Source organism: Sinocyclocheilus rhinocerous, unplaced genomic scaffold (assembly GCF_001515625.1).
Source record: "Sinocyclocheilus rhinocerous isolate Xijiao unplaced genomic scaffold, SAMN03320098_v1.1 scaffold2055, whole genome shotgun sequence".
In the NCBI taxonomy this organism is placed as follows: domain Eukaryota; kingdom Metazoa; phylum Chordata; class Actinopteri; order Cypriniformes; family Cyprinidae; genus Sinocyclocheilus; species Sinocyclocheilus rhinocerous.
Window position 1 is genome coordinate 436655 of NW_015624297.1, and position 14475 is coordinate 451129.

Sequence of the window (14475 nt, forward strand, 5' to 3'; positions counted from 1 at the left end):
TGCAGAGCACTAATTCCGAGTATGGGTCACCATACTTGGCCACATGTCACGTCACTTTACACTTTACTTATTTTAATCTGAAATACTGCATTAATTGAAAAATTATTTAAATAAAAAATTATTAATACAATTAAAAAAATTTTTTTTATCATAATTATTGCATAAATATTAATTAGTACCATGAAATTCTCTCAAAATACAAAAGAAAAAATATTATTGAACAAAAATATATTAGATTGATTTTACTAAAAAAAAAAAAGTTACATTTCAGGTGTCCGGTCACTTTTGACCACGAAGACCATGAGTGTGACTCCCAAATGAGGAGCGCACAAGGTTAAACATTATCTCACAGTTGCACAATTATTATTAGTATTATCTTTTTACTATTTTATGCCACAGTGACAGGGACTAACAAGAAAGGATGAAAAAATATAGCGCTATATGCATTACCTCTCAATCTTTTTTAAAGAATTATTTTATGTTCACCAAGGCTGCGTTTATTTGATGTTTTCTATTTTAATACATTTTGAAATGTATCTTATTTCTGTTATATCAAAGCAAAATTTTCAGCATCATTACTCCAGTCTTCAGTGTCACATGATTCTGAGAAACATTTCTCATTATTATCAGTGTTGAAAACAGTTGTGCTGCTTAATATTTTTGTGGAAACTGTGATATTTTTTTTCAGGATTCTATAATGAATAGATGATTACACAGCTATCAAATAAAATATTCTGTATGATGACAGAATTTTATTTTTGGGTGAACTCTTCCTGAGTAGCGGTGATTGGTCTTTTACATATGCACTCGCAACAGTTTAATTAAGTGATGTAAATCTGTTCTTGACAATATGGCGGCTGCTATTTCTGTGTGTACTTTACAAATCACCCACTGACCATATTATGCCTCAGGAGACCCTTGATTAAATACTGTTAAAGCCCAGTTTTAATTTTTGAACAACCGCTATGGGACCATTTTAAAAACCCATCATTGGAGAGAGTCTAGCTTTTATAACTTTGCAATTTGTCTCTTCGTATCTTTTGAAAATCTATTTCAGCATAGCTTGTGTGTGCATAAATGTATGAAATAGACTTTAAATCAATATGTTAGAGTGACTATTTAAAATCCCTCTGAAGTTTTGGTTCATTGGTGCTTGTGATCTGACATATATTTTGATGCTCAACTTCATGCTCTTCTCCGCTAACATGCATTGAATTTGATTATAGCCCATACACATGATCCTGCTGTTTCATAAGGCCTTGATGTGTCAGATCTCATTGGTTTACTCAGGTTATCTCTGCTATCTGTTGTTTGGCCTGTTCTGCGACCACGAAGACCATGAGTGTGACTCCCAAATGAGGAGCGCACAAGGTTAATAGAAAAGTAACTAGTTTGATTCAATAGACTAAGCAGCCTTCTTTATGTATAAATTGCCTTATTTTTAAGGAGATGGTTCTTTACTTAAACGAGTAGCTTGGATCTTGCAGATCATCATTGATCGTTCGTTGCCCTTTGATCCCGTCATCTGTTGGAAATTATTTTCAGTGCGCTGTTTTTGATTAGGTTGCCTCTGGATGCTGTTGTCTCACTAATGCATCTTGGCCATATCGCTGCGGGTATTCAGTCATTGAGATAAACATCAGAGTTCCTCTGCGTGGGCAGCTCTTAAAATGTTTTGATTTTGAAGTAATCAAATTGATCAGTCCTGACCTCTTATGAATTGACTCATCCAGGGGTTGCATTGGCATTATGAAAGTGCTAAATTCCTGATGTGATTTGTATTAGCCAAGTCACCAATGTGTCACTAATAGATTAATGGCTGTTCCTGCAACTTCAAACACTTTAATGTCTCAGTGGTTGAATTTTAGCAATGTTTATTCAGCTTTTTCTTTTTATTATATGAAGCTAACGTTAAAACTTTTTAATGCCTCTGTTTATTTTTGCTACCTTTCAACTGTATAGATGTTTGTTTATTTTAGTGTTGTACCATTGTCCCAGAGCCATACTTTAATAGCCAATATTAAACTATGAAAATCCATTATAAAGTTTAGTTATTGCATGTTAGAAGCTATTATGATCTTAAAAAATATGATAAACCATTTCATTATTTATTTTGTTAAAATAATTCATATCTATTTTTGTCTTATACAGTATTTGTATTTTTTATCTATATATTTTGACACAAATTATGACTGTCCCCCAGTTGTAGCATCATTTCCACCACAACAAACAATTCTGCTTTTTATTAGATAATAACATTTTATCAAAAGTTAGTGTACTTGTTTACCAAGTAGACAACAGTGTCAGTGAAGAGCATGCATGAGATGAAGCGCGATATATGAAGAAAATCAAGAAGAAAAAAAGATCATCACTTGAACGTTTTTTTATAGTGCATAATTTCCAGTTATGTTATAATTTTTTTGTCTTGCATTTTTAGAGAGACATTTAAAAAAAAGTATAATTTTTTTTTTATTCAGTTGTAATTAAGTTTTTTTTTATCTGTCTAAATGTAATTTTTATAACTTATCTCATTTAGTTGGGTAGTGACAGTATTTAAAGGGGTAGTTTTTTTTCTTCTTTTTTTATTTGTCTGTCAGGTATCTTTCCACCATTCCTGTCAGTCTTGCTGTTATTTAATCGTGTATTTAGCATACAATGCTAGCTATGAAATTAGACTTAGCAAAACAAAATAATAAACCATTTTATTCCAGAAATGTAATTTCCACCTTCGTCATTTCCATCACACAGTGTTATTAAATGCAATGCATAATTTGAGATGAGGTGAAGATGAAAGTGTGGAGCAAATGTTCATGGTTTTGAGCAAAAATTTGCTCAAGACTTTTCCTATAATGCATGTATGTCAGCTGATGGGCATTATTAGTAGACAAATCAACTACTGAGAGTTTAATACCCTTATATTGATGTTGTTTCTGAATCTGTTGAATCTGTCATGTTGACTGAAGTGTTTTTGATGATCAGTTGGCACGCCACAGAAAAAATCTTCAGCAGAGTTTGAAACCTGGCCCAGACCCTACCATAGAAGGAGAGGCAACGCTTCTATACTATGCCAACCACACCGCTCAGATAGAGGTATGAGAGTTTGAGAGTTCATGAAGATATCTATCTTATCTAATTTAATTTGCACCTTTATCACTTGCACCTTTTTTGGCTTTTCTATAGTTTTAATGACGCATTTGAAGTCTCGTTTACTTATCACTGCTTTTATCAGACAATTTAAGTAAAAATATATCAGTTAAACATGATTGATCACTGATCTTCCCATTTTTTTTTTTTATTTCAGATCGTCCGCCATGACCGCACAATGGAGCAGATCGTGTTTCCTGTGCCCAACATCTGCGAGTACTTAACAGAAGAATCAAAAGTGCGCGTGTTCACCACAACAGAGCGAGACGACCAGGGCAGCAAGGTCAACGACTTCTTCCAGCAGTTTGATGACCTCTACAATGAGATGAGGTGGCAGAAGAAAATAAGAAGTGGGTTGTTTTGCTTTGTGCAAAAAACAATGTAACAATTTATCACCAGTTCGAGTCTGTGTCAGAGTCATTATGCTGATGTATTGGTGTGTGTTTGCAGATAATACACCACTTTTCTGGGTGTCAAAACATATATCTCTATGGGGGAGTATCTCCTTTAACATGGCTGTGCTAATCAACTTGGCTGTCGCTCTTTTCTACCCATTTGGAGATGATGGAGATGAAGGTATGGCTGTGATTTTTTATATATAAAAAGTTGCATAATTATGTCCTTATGATTTCTGTGATGCGGAAAATGCAGACGGAATCACGGAATCCAGTCATAATGGAATCTACTTTACAACATGAAATGTCACAAAATGTAGCAAAATTTGGATGAATAAAAAGTAGGGATATATGATTAATCAAATTGTGATATGGACTAGTGTCTGTGAATATTAAACCGTAAAAAATGTTATATTAAATTTAAATTAGATTAAATCTGAAGTCTCTTGCTGCAAATGCACGCAGAAACTCGAAGCTCTTCATTACAAACTGACGAAGATTGGTTTAACTTGAACAAATTGTGACAATAGAAATATATTGTACTGTAGAATGTACTTTTCAAAGTAATGGCAATTAAAATAAAAGTTTTTAAATTATTATTTTTACAAGAATATCAAAATTTTTGATCCATGTTTAAATTGAAACTCTTATACATCTGTTGTGCAGCACTTTATTTGCCAAAAAATGAAAGGAATTTCATTAAATTAGATTTTAAAGGAATAATTAAATCATTAAAGTTTTATTCTTTCATTTGATTATCACAGTTTTTGATAATGAATTTGTATTAAATCATAAAACACAGAATCAATAAAAATTAAGACAACACAAAATATCTTTAAAACAAATAAAACACATTTCATAGGGCATTATTATTTTAAAAATTCTAATTATTAAATTGTTAACGATTTATGAATTCAGTTGATTAGACATCCTTTTTGATTAAGATTTTAAAATGTAATTAAACCTTTAAAACAGAATTCAGAATAATTTAAACTGAAAACACAGAATTTGGGAAAAAAGTAAACTGATTTCATAGGGTCATACATAATAACATTTAAAGGGGTAGTTCACCCCAGAATTTTTCATGCAGTTCTTTGTTTTCTCCCTCAGGTGTCTTGCCACCGTTCTTGTCCATCTTGCTTTGGGTGGCAGTGGTCGTGAGCACCTTCACGTTGTTTGTTCTTCCCCAGCGTGGAGGTATCCTGGCGTTCCTGGTCACCGTCATCTTCCGTTCTATTTACACGCTGGGCTTAGGACCCACACTGCTGCTTCTGGGAGCCGCCAACGTAAGGCTAATTCATTATCAACCATTCACGCTTCATTTAGCAACTCAGCACTCTGCGTCCGTGAATTGATTAAATGTCAAAGTGTATTTTGAATGTATAAACCAACCAAACTCCTATTAGAAAAGACCAGCTACTAACACTTCATGTTCGCTGATTAATCACTAATACCGATTAACTAGGAGAAGCTGCTCGATATCTGGCTAAATATGAAAGATGGCAGAAGAGGAACTAGTGTTGCCATTTTGCATCAATGTCAGTTACGATGACAGAAGCGGCTGATGTGCTTGATGTGCGTTCAGATAAAAAATGAGAGCGATTTCATGCCTCTCTCCCAGCCAACTGGAGCTTCAGCCATCAAACTGCTGACACTTCCCTCTGTTGTGTCAGTCTGTTTGCGTCTGCTCAAGCTGGCGTCTCAGCCATTATGGCACCACATGAAGAACCAACAGAGACATGTGCTGAAACAGATTCTAGGAGTCTGGGATCTGTTATACTACACGCCACTCGCCACGTCTTCTAGTGGTCACCACAAACTGTGTTTATTCTCGCTGCAAGTGAACTCGTATGTATTTTCTTTCAACTTGCTCCTGGTTTTGAGGATGAGGGCATGTCACATAACTGGCCATGTTGGTGTCTGCTTAATCTGGCTAGCTTCTGCCAAGACACACTTACTTTGTGTTACTTTACTATGTCAGCCAAGAAGAATATGGAAACATTTTCTCTTTCTTTTAAAAGTGATTTATTTATAACCCTATTTATTTTCCCAACTATGTATGCTTTATATGGTTAGGTGCACTTTATTTTTTGCAGCTATCATGCTTTTCTTTTTTGGCTATATGACTGAAAAGTATTGAAGCCCATTTCATCATTGAAAAAAAAAAAAAAGAAGTCAGAATTGCAAGTTGTGAACTCAAAAAAAAGTCTGAATTGTGAAATATAAACTTGTAATTGCAAGAAAAAGTGTCAGAATTGTAAGATAAAAAGTTGCAATTACCTTTACAAAAAAGGCCTAAGGGGCTTCCATAGAAAAGTGTTTGAATTGAAGGCTGTTGAATCTTTTAATGTGATTGTAAGGATGCTAATGCTATAGCATTATCTTCTGATGTCTTTTCACAGCTGCTGAATAAAATCGTGTTCCTGGTTAGTTTTGTGGGGAACCAGGGCACGTTCACACGAGGGTACAAAGCAGTTATCATGGACGTCTTCTTCCTTCTGCATGTCAGTTACGTCATCGTTTGCATGCTGGGTCTGTTCGTACATGAGTTTTTCTACAGTATCCTGGTACGACTTCACACTTTTTGCATTATAATTAATTTTCTGTAGTAAAAGTTAATGATTTAATTCAGGGGTTTAAAGTGAATGTTTCTTTTGCTTGCCAAGGGTGCATTTATTTGATCAGAAATATACTAAATGGAGAAATATTGTAAAATATTCTAATGTAAAATAACTGTTCTATTTTAATATATTTTAAAACATAATGTATTCCTGTGTTTGTGAATCTAAATGTTTAGCTTCCATTACTTCAATCTTCAGTGTGACATGATGTTATGCTGATTTAGTGCTCAAGAAACATTTCTTGTTGTTATTAATGTTGAAAGTTCTGCTTAATATTTTTGTGGAAAGTGATACTTTTTTTCAGGATTCTGAATAGAATCGATTTTTCTGAATCGATTTTGAATAGAAAGTTAAAAAAACAGCATTTATTTGAAATATTTTTTTTTTTGTATCAATGTAAAAGCCTTTACTGTCATTTTAGATCAATTTAATGCAAATTTAATAATTTCTTTTTGGCTTTATAACAATGACAATGTAAATAATTAAATTTCAGAAACAACATGTCTTTATAAGATCCTCCTCTTTCTCTCTTTTATTCCGTCTAGTTGTTTGATCTTGTGCGAAGAGAGGAAACGCTCCTAAACGTGATGAGGAGCGTGACGAAGAACGGCCGCTCCATCTTCCTCACAGCTGCTCTGGCTATCATCCTGGTCTACCTCTTCTCCATTGTGGGCTTCCTTTTCTTTAAAGATGACTTCCTCATGCAAGTCGACCGCCTCCCTGCTTTAAGTAAGCATTGAGTGTACATGATGTCCCCGTCATGCTCTTTGCTGTGGTGGCCTCCTATCTCTCCAGCCGTACATTGCATAGAACTTGTGGTTTTGGTCTTTCGTTTCATATTTCCCAAATGTTCTGCATGGATGAAGTCATTATCATGTGCTAATGTGCAACCCTCCGTATCGTATGTGTAAACAACTTGGTATGAATAGAAATGTCTTTTTTAGAGAGATTACCTCATCATGTATTCTGATGTATTCAGATGATGTGATGTATTCAGTATGTACTCGGTGTATCAGTGCATTCATGCATGCACATGTTAACGTTTGAAGGTGAATATTTGTGTTTGTGTATATGTGTTTACATGAACACACATGGCCATGTAACTGTGTTGAGGACCTGCTAGCACATGGCACCTGTTGCATAACCCAGCAGTGGCCACACTCCCTTATGTAATCACTTCCTCTGTGCACTGTACAAGCACTGGGGACAGAAAGGGCACATGCATACACGCGTGCACTGGAATACAACACACATGATTATTGAATTAAGAATTTCAGTTGTGGAAATACAAAACCTTTGACTTGGTAGATTAGCTTCAATTGTCTTGCTGATTGCTGTTGAAATAGTTTTTCCCCAAATATGACAAATAAACTAAATGAAATCAGACTTTTGAATTGTTAAGCACATGCTATGAATGTATTTTGATGTTTTCACTGTGAATATTTGTTTGGTTTGTCTTTTAGAGAAGATGAATGTGAAGGAGTCTATGAGCTGCCAGAGTGAGACCTGTTCTAACTCCCCTTTTAGTTCTAACCACGGTAAGTCACCATTTTTACAGTGGCCTCAAAAATTTCTGGACATTTAGGCCACACACAATATGTATAAATGTCCTTGAAATAGACATGAAAATGTCACACCAAGTGGCATTTTTTGAAGAAATATAACACACTTTATAGCACACTTTTCAAGCAAAACACAAAAAGAATCTTGTAAAAGCTTTTTAATTAAATGTACAATAATAATGTTTAAAATAAAAATGTATTTGGACACTCAGTGGTTGGTTGGTTTGATATATTTTTTGTTTAATGTGCTTTTTTAAAAGTTTTGGTGATTTAGGTGTTACTTTTTAGGGCCACAGTTTACCATATTGATCCATAAAGCACACCATGAAATGGTTTGAGAAGCGTGATGTCTGCAGTGTGATTTCCATACAGCTGTGCTTGAGTATCATTAGGCTGTAAAATCTTGGACTTTAACTGGGTGATTTGAGTGTCATATTGAGATGGATATCAAGAATATTTTAGCATTTACTGTGTAGCGCTGCAGTTTCTCTTTTAATTTCACCTCTGTCTCACCCTTCAGCTGAATGTTCTTGCATAATCTGCAGTAGTGGTGGCATGTCGTCTGATTTGTGTGTGCGTGTGTATTTATGGTTTTCCTAAGTGTTTGTTTGTAAAGGGCTGGTCCTGTGTATCTGTTCTAGAGGTTAAGGTGCTGAGATGACCCGTGAATGTGTGTGTGTGTGTGTGTGTGTATGTGAGAGAGAGATGACTCATGTGCTTCTTTGTTCTGCTTTGCCCTGTGAGTCTTTAAAGATCACCTGTGCTTCTAGATATCAACACGTGCACTCTCTTTCTCTCTCACACTCACCCTCTTTCTTTCTTTTGACCTCTGTGGCCTTTCTCTGTGTCCCTCACGTATTCCTTACTTACCTTTCCACAAGCTCATTCCTTCAGTCTTCCTGTCTTTCTTTGTGACTTTTCTTAGTCTGTTTCTTTATATATATGTGTGTGTGTGTGTGTGTGTGTGTGTGTGTGTGTGTGTATACTTTTAAGCCTTATATACAATTTATATATACAGTGGAGTCCACTAGTAAAAATCTCTCTAATTTGCATTTGATAGAAATATAGGGATGGAATGATTGATAAATTGATTAATTTATCAAATCTTAATGCATGCTTATATTTATTAATAAAATGTAAATTCTAAATGTATAGTGTTAAATCTGAAGACAATTATAAATCTAAATATTTGAATATTTAGTTTGAATATGTAGTTATACATTTGAATAGATATAAATCTAAATAAATGTGTACATAATTATTTGCAAAAAAAAGTAAAAATTCTAAATATATAATATGAGAATAGATAATTATACAACTAAAAATATAGAAAATAAGTAAATATACTGAATGTGTAGTTTTAGTTCTGAATAGACTATATATCTAAATATGTAAATAAATATGTAAAATTGCTGAATATATAGTAAGAATTATAATTATGAAGTTACAATTATAAATTTAAATACATGTTTAAATACAGAAATAAATCCTGAATATATAAGTATAATTCTAAATAGATAGTTATACATCTCATATAAATAAATATAGAAGTAAAAATCCTTAATGTATAATTATAAATTATGAATAGATAATTATATATCTAAATATATAGAAAATATGTAATTATTCTGAATAGATTATGTATCTAAATATGTAAATAAATATATGTAAAAATGTTGAATATATGGTTATAATTCTGAATATATAATTAAGACATCAAAATATATAAATAAATATGAACATTCTGAATATATATAGTTAAAATTCTGAATAGATATTTATACATCTAAATCTATAAGTACAAATCCTGAATATAAAGTTATAAATCTGAATATAAATGTTTGAAACTGTTATTTTATCAAGTGTCTGTATATTTGTGTGTGTGTGTTCATCTCGGTGGAAGAAGAGGATGAAGATGGTACAGAGCGTGTGTGTGACACCCTGCTGATGTGCATCATTACGGTTCTGAACCACGGGCTGAGGAATGGAGGAGGAATTGCAGATGTTCTGCGCAAGCTCTCCAAAGAGGTGAACGGAATATCATCAATGCAGCACACTCAGACATGAGATACGCCAATGAATCCTTTCCAGCGTCACTAATACTGTCAGTATAATCCATGTTTAAAGCTGTGGAATCTGCACGCATCTGTACATCATGCTTTTACGGACCCCTGCATTCGGTTATACTCTCTCTGAGCATCTGTCTATATGCTTTGAAGTGTTGCAATATCAGTCACACCAGCTTCAAAGAGCCTATTTTAGGGATGATTGAAAACTGCGGATCAATAAAAGATAAAAACCTTTTCTTTTTTTTTTGAGTACTTTAGGTATTTTTTTTAAAATTGCTTTTAGAGATTAAATAAAGTATTTATTGTTTCAGTATATATACAGGTGCATCTCAATAAATTAGAATGTCGTGGAAAAGTACATTTATTTCAGTAATTCAACTCAAAATGTGAAACTCGTGTATTAAATAAATTCAGTGCACACAGACTGAAGTAGTTTAAGTCTTTGGTTCTTTTAATTGTGATGATTTTGGCTCACATTTAACAAAAACCCACCAATTCACAACAAATTAGAATACTTCATAAGACAATAAAAAAAACATTTTTGGTGAATTGTTGGCCTTCTGGAAAGTATGTTAATTTACTGTACATGTAGGGGTAGGGGCTCCTTTAGCTTTAATTACTGCCTCAATTCGGCATGGCATGGAGGTGATCAGTTTGTGGCACTGCTGAGGTGGTATGGAAGCCCAGGTTTCTTTGACAGCGGCCTTCAGCTCATCTGCATTTTTTAGTCTCTTGTTTCTCATTTTCCTCTTAACAATACCCCATAGATTCTCTATGGGGTTCAGGTCTGGTGAGTTTGCTGGCCAGTCAACTTTTGGTGCTTTTGGCAGTGTGGGCAGGTGCCAAATCCTGCTGGAAAATGAAATCAGCATCTTCAAAAAGCTGGTCAGCAGAAGGAAGCATGAAGTGCTCCAAAATGAATAATGGTAAACGGGTGCAGTGACGTTGGTCTTCAAAAAGCACAATGGACCAACACCAGATGACATTGCACCCCAAATCATCACAGACTGTGGAAACTTAACACTGGACTTCAAGCAACTTGGGCTATGAGCTTCTCCACCCTTCCTCCAGACTCTAGGACCTTGGTTTCCAAATGAAATACAAAACTTGCTCTCATCTGAAAAGAGGACTTTGGACCACTGGGCAACAGTCCAGTTCTTCTTCTCCTTAGCCCAAGTAAGACGCCTCTGACGTTGTCTGTGGTTCAGGAGTGGCTTAACAAGAGGAATACGACAACTGTAGCCAAATTCCTTGACACGTCTGTGTGTGGTGGCTCTTGATGCCTTGACCCCAGCCTCAGTCCATTCCTTGTGAAGTTCACTCAAATTCTTGAATCGATTTTGCTTGACAATCCTCATAAGGCTGCGGTTCTCTCGGTTGGTTGTGCATCTTTTTCTTCCACACTTTTTCCTTCCACTCAACTTTCTGTTAACATGCTTGGATACAGCACTCTGTGAACAGCCAGCTTCTTTGGCAATGAATGTTTGTGGCTTACCCTCCTTGTGAAGGGTGTCAATGATTGTCTTCTGGACAACTGTCAGATCAGCAGTCTTCCCCATGATTGTATAGCCTAGTGAACCAAACTGAGAGACCATTTTGAAGGCTCAGGAAACCTTTGCAGGTGTTTTGAGTTGATTAGCTGATTGGCATGTCACCATATTCTAATTTGTTGAGATAGTGAATTGGTGAGTTTTTGTTAAATGTGAGCCAAAATCACCACAATTAAAAGAACCAAAGACTTAAACTACTTCAATCTGTGTGCATTGAATTTATTTAATACACAAGTTTCACAATTTGAGTTGAATTACTGAAATAAAGGAACTTTTCCACGACATTCTAATTTATTGAGATGCACCTGTATTATAAAGTGGGACCAAAATTTTACTTACAGGAATGTTACTGTATGCAGAATTACTTAATTTACAAAAGATTCACTTACAAAAATATAGATATGTAACTAAGGATACTTTTTTCTCCAACTGAGACATGCAAAAATGTTATCAAATTATTTGTTGTGGTGATCAGCATTATGATAGATATCGTATACTGTTGGCAAAGCTTTATTTAAATCAAAACCAGAACATTTCATGTGCCTCCATTACACTATTATTGGTTTATGACTCTGTTCACATACTACATCTTTGGTTTCACTTTGTTTTGATGTTTGCTTTAACACATTGTGTTGACTATAAGTAATGTTGCACCTACATATTAGTAGAGTGGTAGGGTTAAGGTTAGATTAAGTTTTAAGATTAAGGCTTAATAGTCAGTAGAATGTCTGTTGGGAGACCATCACAATAAAGAGTTAGATATTAAGCAGACAGTCTACTAACACTCTAATGAGAGTTAGTTGACATGTAGGTGCAGGGGCACCGTAAATGGGGGGAAGGTTAGGATGATTGTAAGGGCCCGACGATGGAGCGCGATTGATTTCTACCAAGGGGAACGCGATCGCGATTTGTACCGAGGGGAACCCCCGGGATGCGATTTACCGAGGGGAACGCGATCTGTACGGCGGGAGAAAACTGATTAAATGTAAAATTGCTTAAAACCGATAAATGATTATAAATATTCTTGCTTTTATTAAACATCAATTACATTGTTAATGTTAAAAAAATAAAATAAAATAATGATTGTGATATTTATTTAACCTGGATTATAAAAAGTCACTTACAAAATTATTGGGTAACATTTTATTTTGATGGACCCTTTTGAGCATTTTTTTGACTTTAAGTAAATTTGCACCTACATGTCAACTAACTCTCATTAGAGTAGACTGTCTGCTTAATATCTGCTAACTCTTTATTGTGATGGTGTGATGGTGAAACCAATTATTGTTGTAGAAACAAAATATTTTTGTCAAAATATTTAAGCAACACAATTTGCATGATAGTTTAATATGTAAAAGATTAACAGTGTTTCCCACCATGCAGCCGTAGTGAAGAATCCACCCAACAACCTGTGGATCATCGCTGCAGTGCTAGCACCCATCGGTGTGGTGACCCTCATCATCATCATCATCACCACGGTGCTGTGTCACAAAAACAAGAGCGATTTCAAAAGCGATCCCATTGGAAACTTCAACCCTCGAGTCAAGGTACGGCAGTGACTGGATAAACATCCTGCTTGACCATTTCCCATAAGGCACCGCTTTGCTCTTTAACTCTCTCATTATAACTCATGCTATTTTGTACACTCAGCATATTTTACAGTGGCTTCATCAACGGTTTTTCTCAAACTCTTACATGCTTTGCTTGCTTTGCCTCTGGGAATACATCCCGAGAGAGTGTATGAGAGAGAGATAGAAATGATTGATGATCTTCATGCTGTTTTCTCTCATTTAGACTGCTTACTGGAGAGACGTGGGTTATTACCCTCAGGTAGTTATTCAGCTCTTCAATCATCTCACCTGCTGCTATGGACTCCTGATGTGCACACAGTCTTAAGGATGATGTGTAGAGTAGACAGGTCTCAGGGACAAAGTACTAATGATAGTGCACAATTAAAGGGTTAGTTCACCCAAAACAGTCAAATTATTTCGTCATTGACTCACCTGTGTGTCATTCCAAACATGTATGTCTATATTTATTTTGTGGAACATAAAAGGAGATGTTCAGTGAAGTGTGCTGGCTGCTTTTTCCATACAATGAAAGAGAATGGAGACAGGAATGTAGAGTTTCAAAACGAACACTTCATGCTTTCATTGTATGGCAAAGAGCAGCCTTGACATTCTACAAAACATTTAGAAATTCGTACAGATTCTGAATGACATGATATGATATGATATTTACTGAATTGAACAAAATTTTGTGTGAACTATTCCTATGAACATTATGTCAATAGTATTTTTTTTCTAGATTAGGACCTGATTGTATATGTGTGTGTGTGTGCATGTATTTGTGTGTGTTCCTTTGCGTGCTTGTATGCCTAAACAAGCTGAATATTTTAGGAATAAGTTCAGAAATCCTCTGATGATTTAGTTGGACGTAGGCTAGCGGGACTGTGGAAGGGACAGAAACCTCTTTGTTATAAAAATGCATTTAATACATCAATTGTGTAAAACCATAAAACATCTATCCTCCTCTCTAAAAGAAATGCAGACAGCAGCACTTATTTAAAAATGTCAAATATGTCTTATTTATTAGGTATAATGATCTGACCTGCTTTTTCCCCATATACACCCTCTGGCCTCGTTTATCATTTGCTATGACTGACAAACTACTGCCTAAATTTGGCTTGACCATTATAGAATGCCTCCTTGCCTTCAGTTATACAGTAACTGAGGATTTGCTATTTGCAAAACATGTGCAGTGTATTATAATTATTATTAGAATATATTTGCAGGGCTGCACAGCCGTTCTTTATATTAGTTTTTTGGACAGCAACACCAGGCCAGCGGTTTCAAGATGGCTTACGGTTATGGGTTTAGATCAAAGCCAATAGCAGCAGAAGTTATTGGACATATGGCACTTTTGAACCAATACCTCATCATGGCATTTGTTTTTTTTTCTTTTTTTATGTTGAAATAAACATACAGTGGGTATAGGAAAGAATCACCCCCCTTTAAAATAATCACATTTTGTTGCTTTGCAGCCTGAAATGAAGACGGACACAGTTTTTGTTTTATCCAGCTGTATTTACTCAGTACAACTTATAACATCCAAGTGAAAGATATAACACCAAC

The 14475-nt window shown here is 35.0% G+C and overlaps 1 protein-coding gene across 1 annotated transcript in view; it reads left to right on the plus strand.

Annotated features, from left to right (window-relative positions):
• Positions 1–14475, plus strand: part of LOC107740421 (inositol 1,4,5-trisphosphate receptor type 2-like) — a 95218-nt gene that overhangs the window by 65625 nt on the left and 15118 nt on the right. The window contains exons 43-52 of the mRNA XM_016552855.1: positions 2980–3090; positions 3302–3494; positions 3595–3720; positions 4650–4825; positions 5942–6106; positions 6706–6889; positions 7624–7698; positions 9626–9787; positions 12725–12888; positions 13136–13221. Of these exons, the coding sequence (XP_016408341.1) occupies positions 2980–3090; positions 3302–3494; positions 3595–3720; positions 4650–4825; positions 5942–6106; positions 6706–6889; positions 7624–7698; positions 9626–9787; positions 12725–12888; positions 13136–13221 (1442 nt within the window). The remainder of the gene's footprint in view (positions 1–2979; positions 3091–3301; positions 3495–3594; positions 3721–4649; positions 4826–5941; positions 6107–6705; positions 6890–7623; positions 7699–9625; positions 9788–12724; positions 12889–13135; positions 13222–14475) is intronic.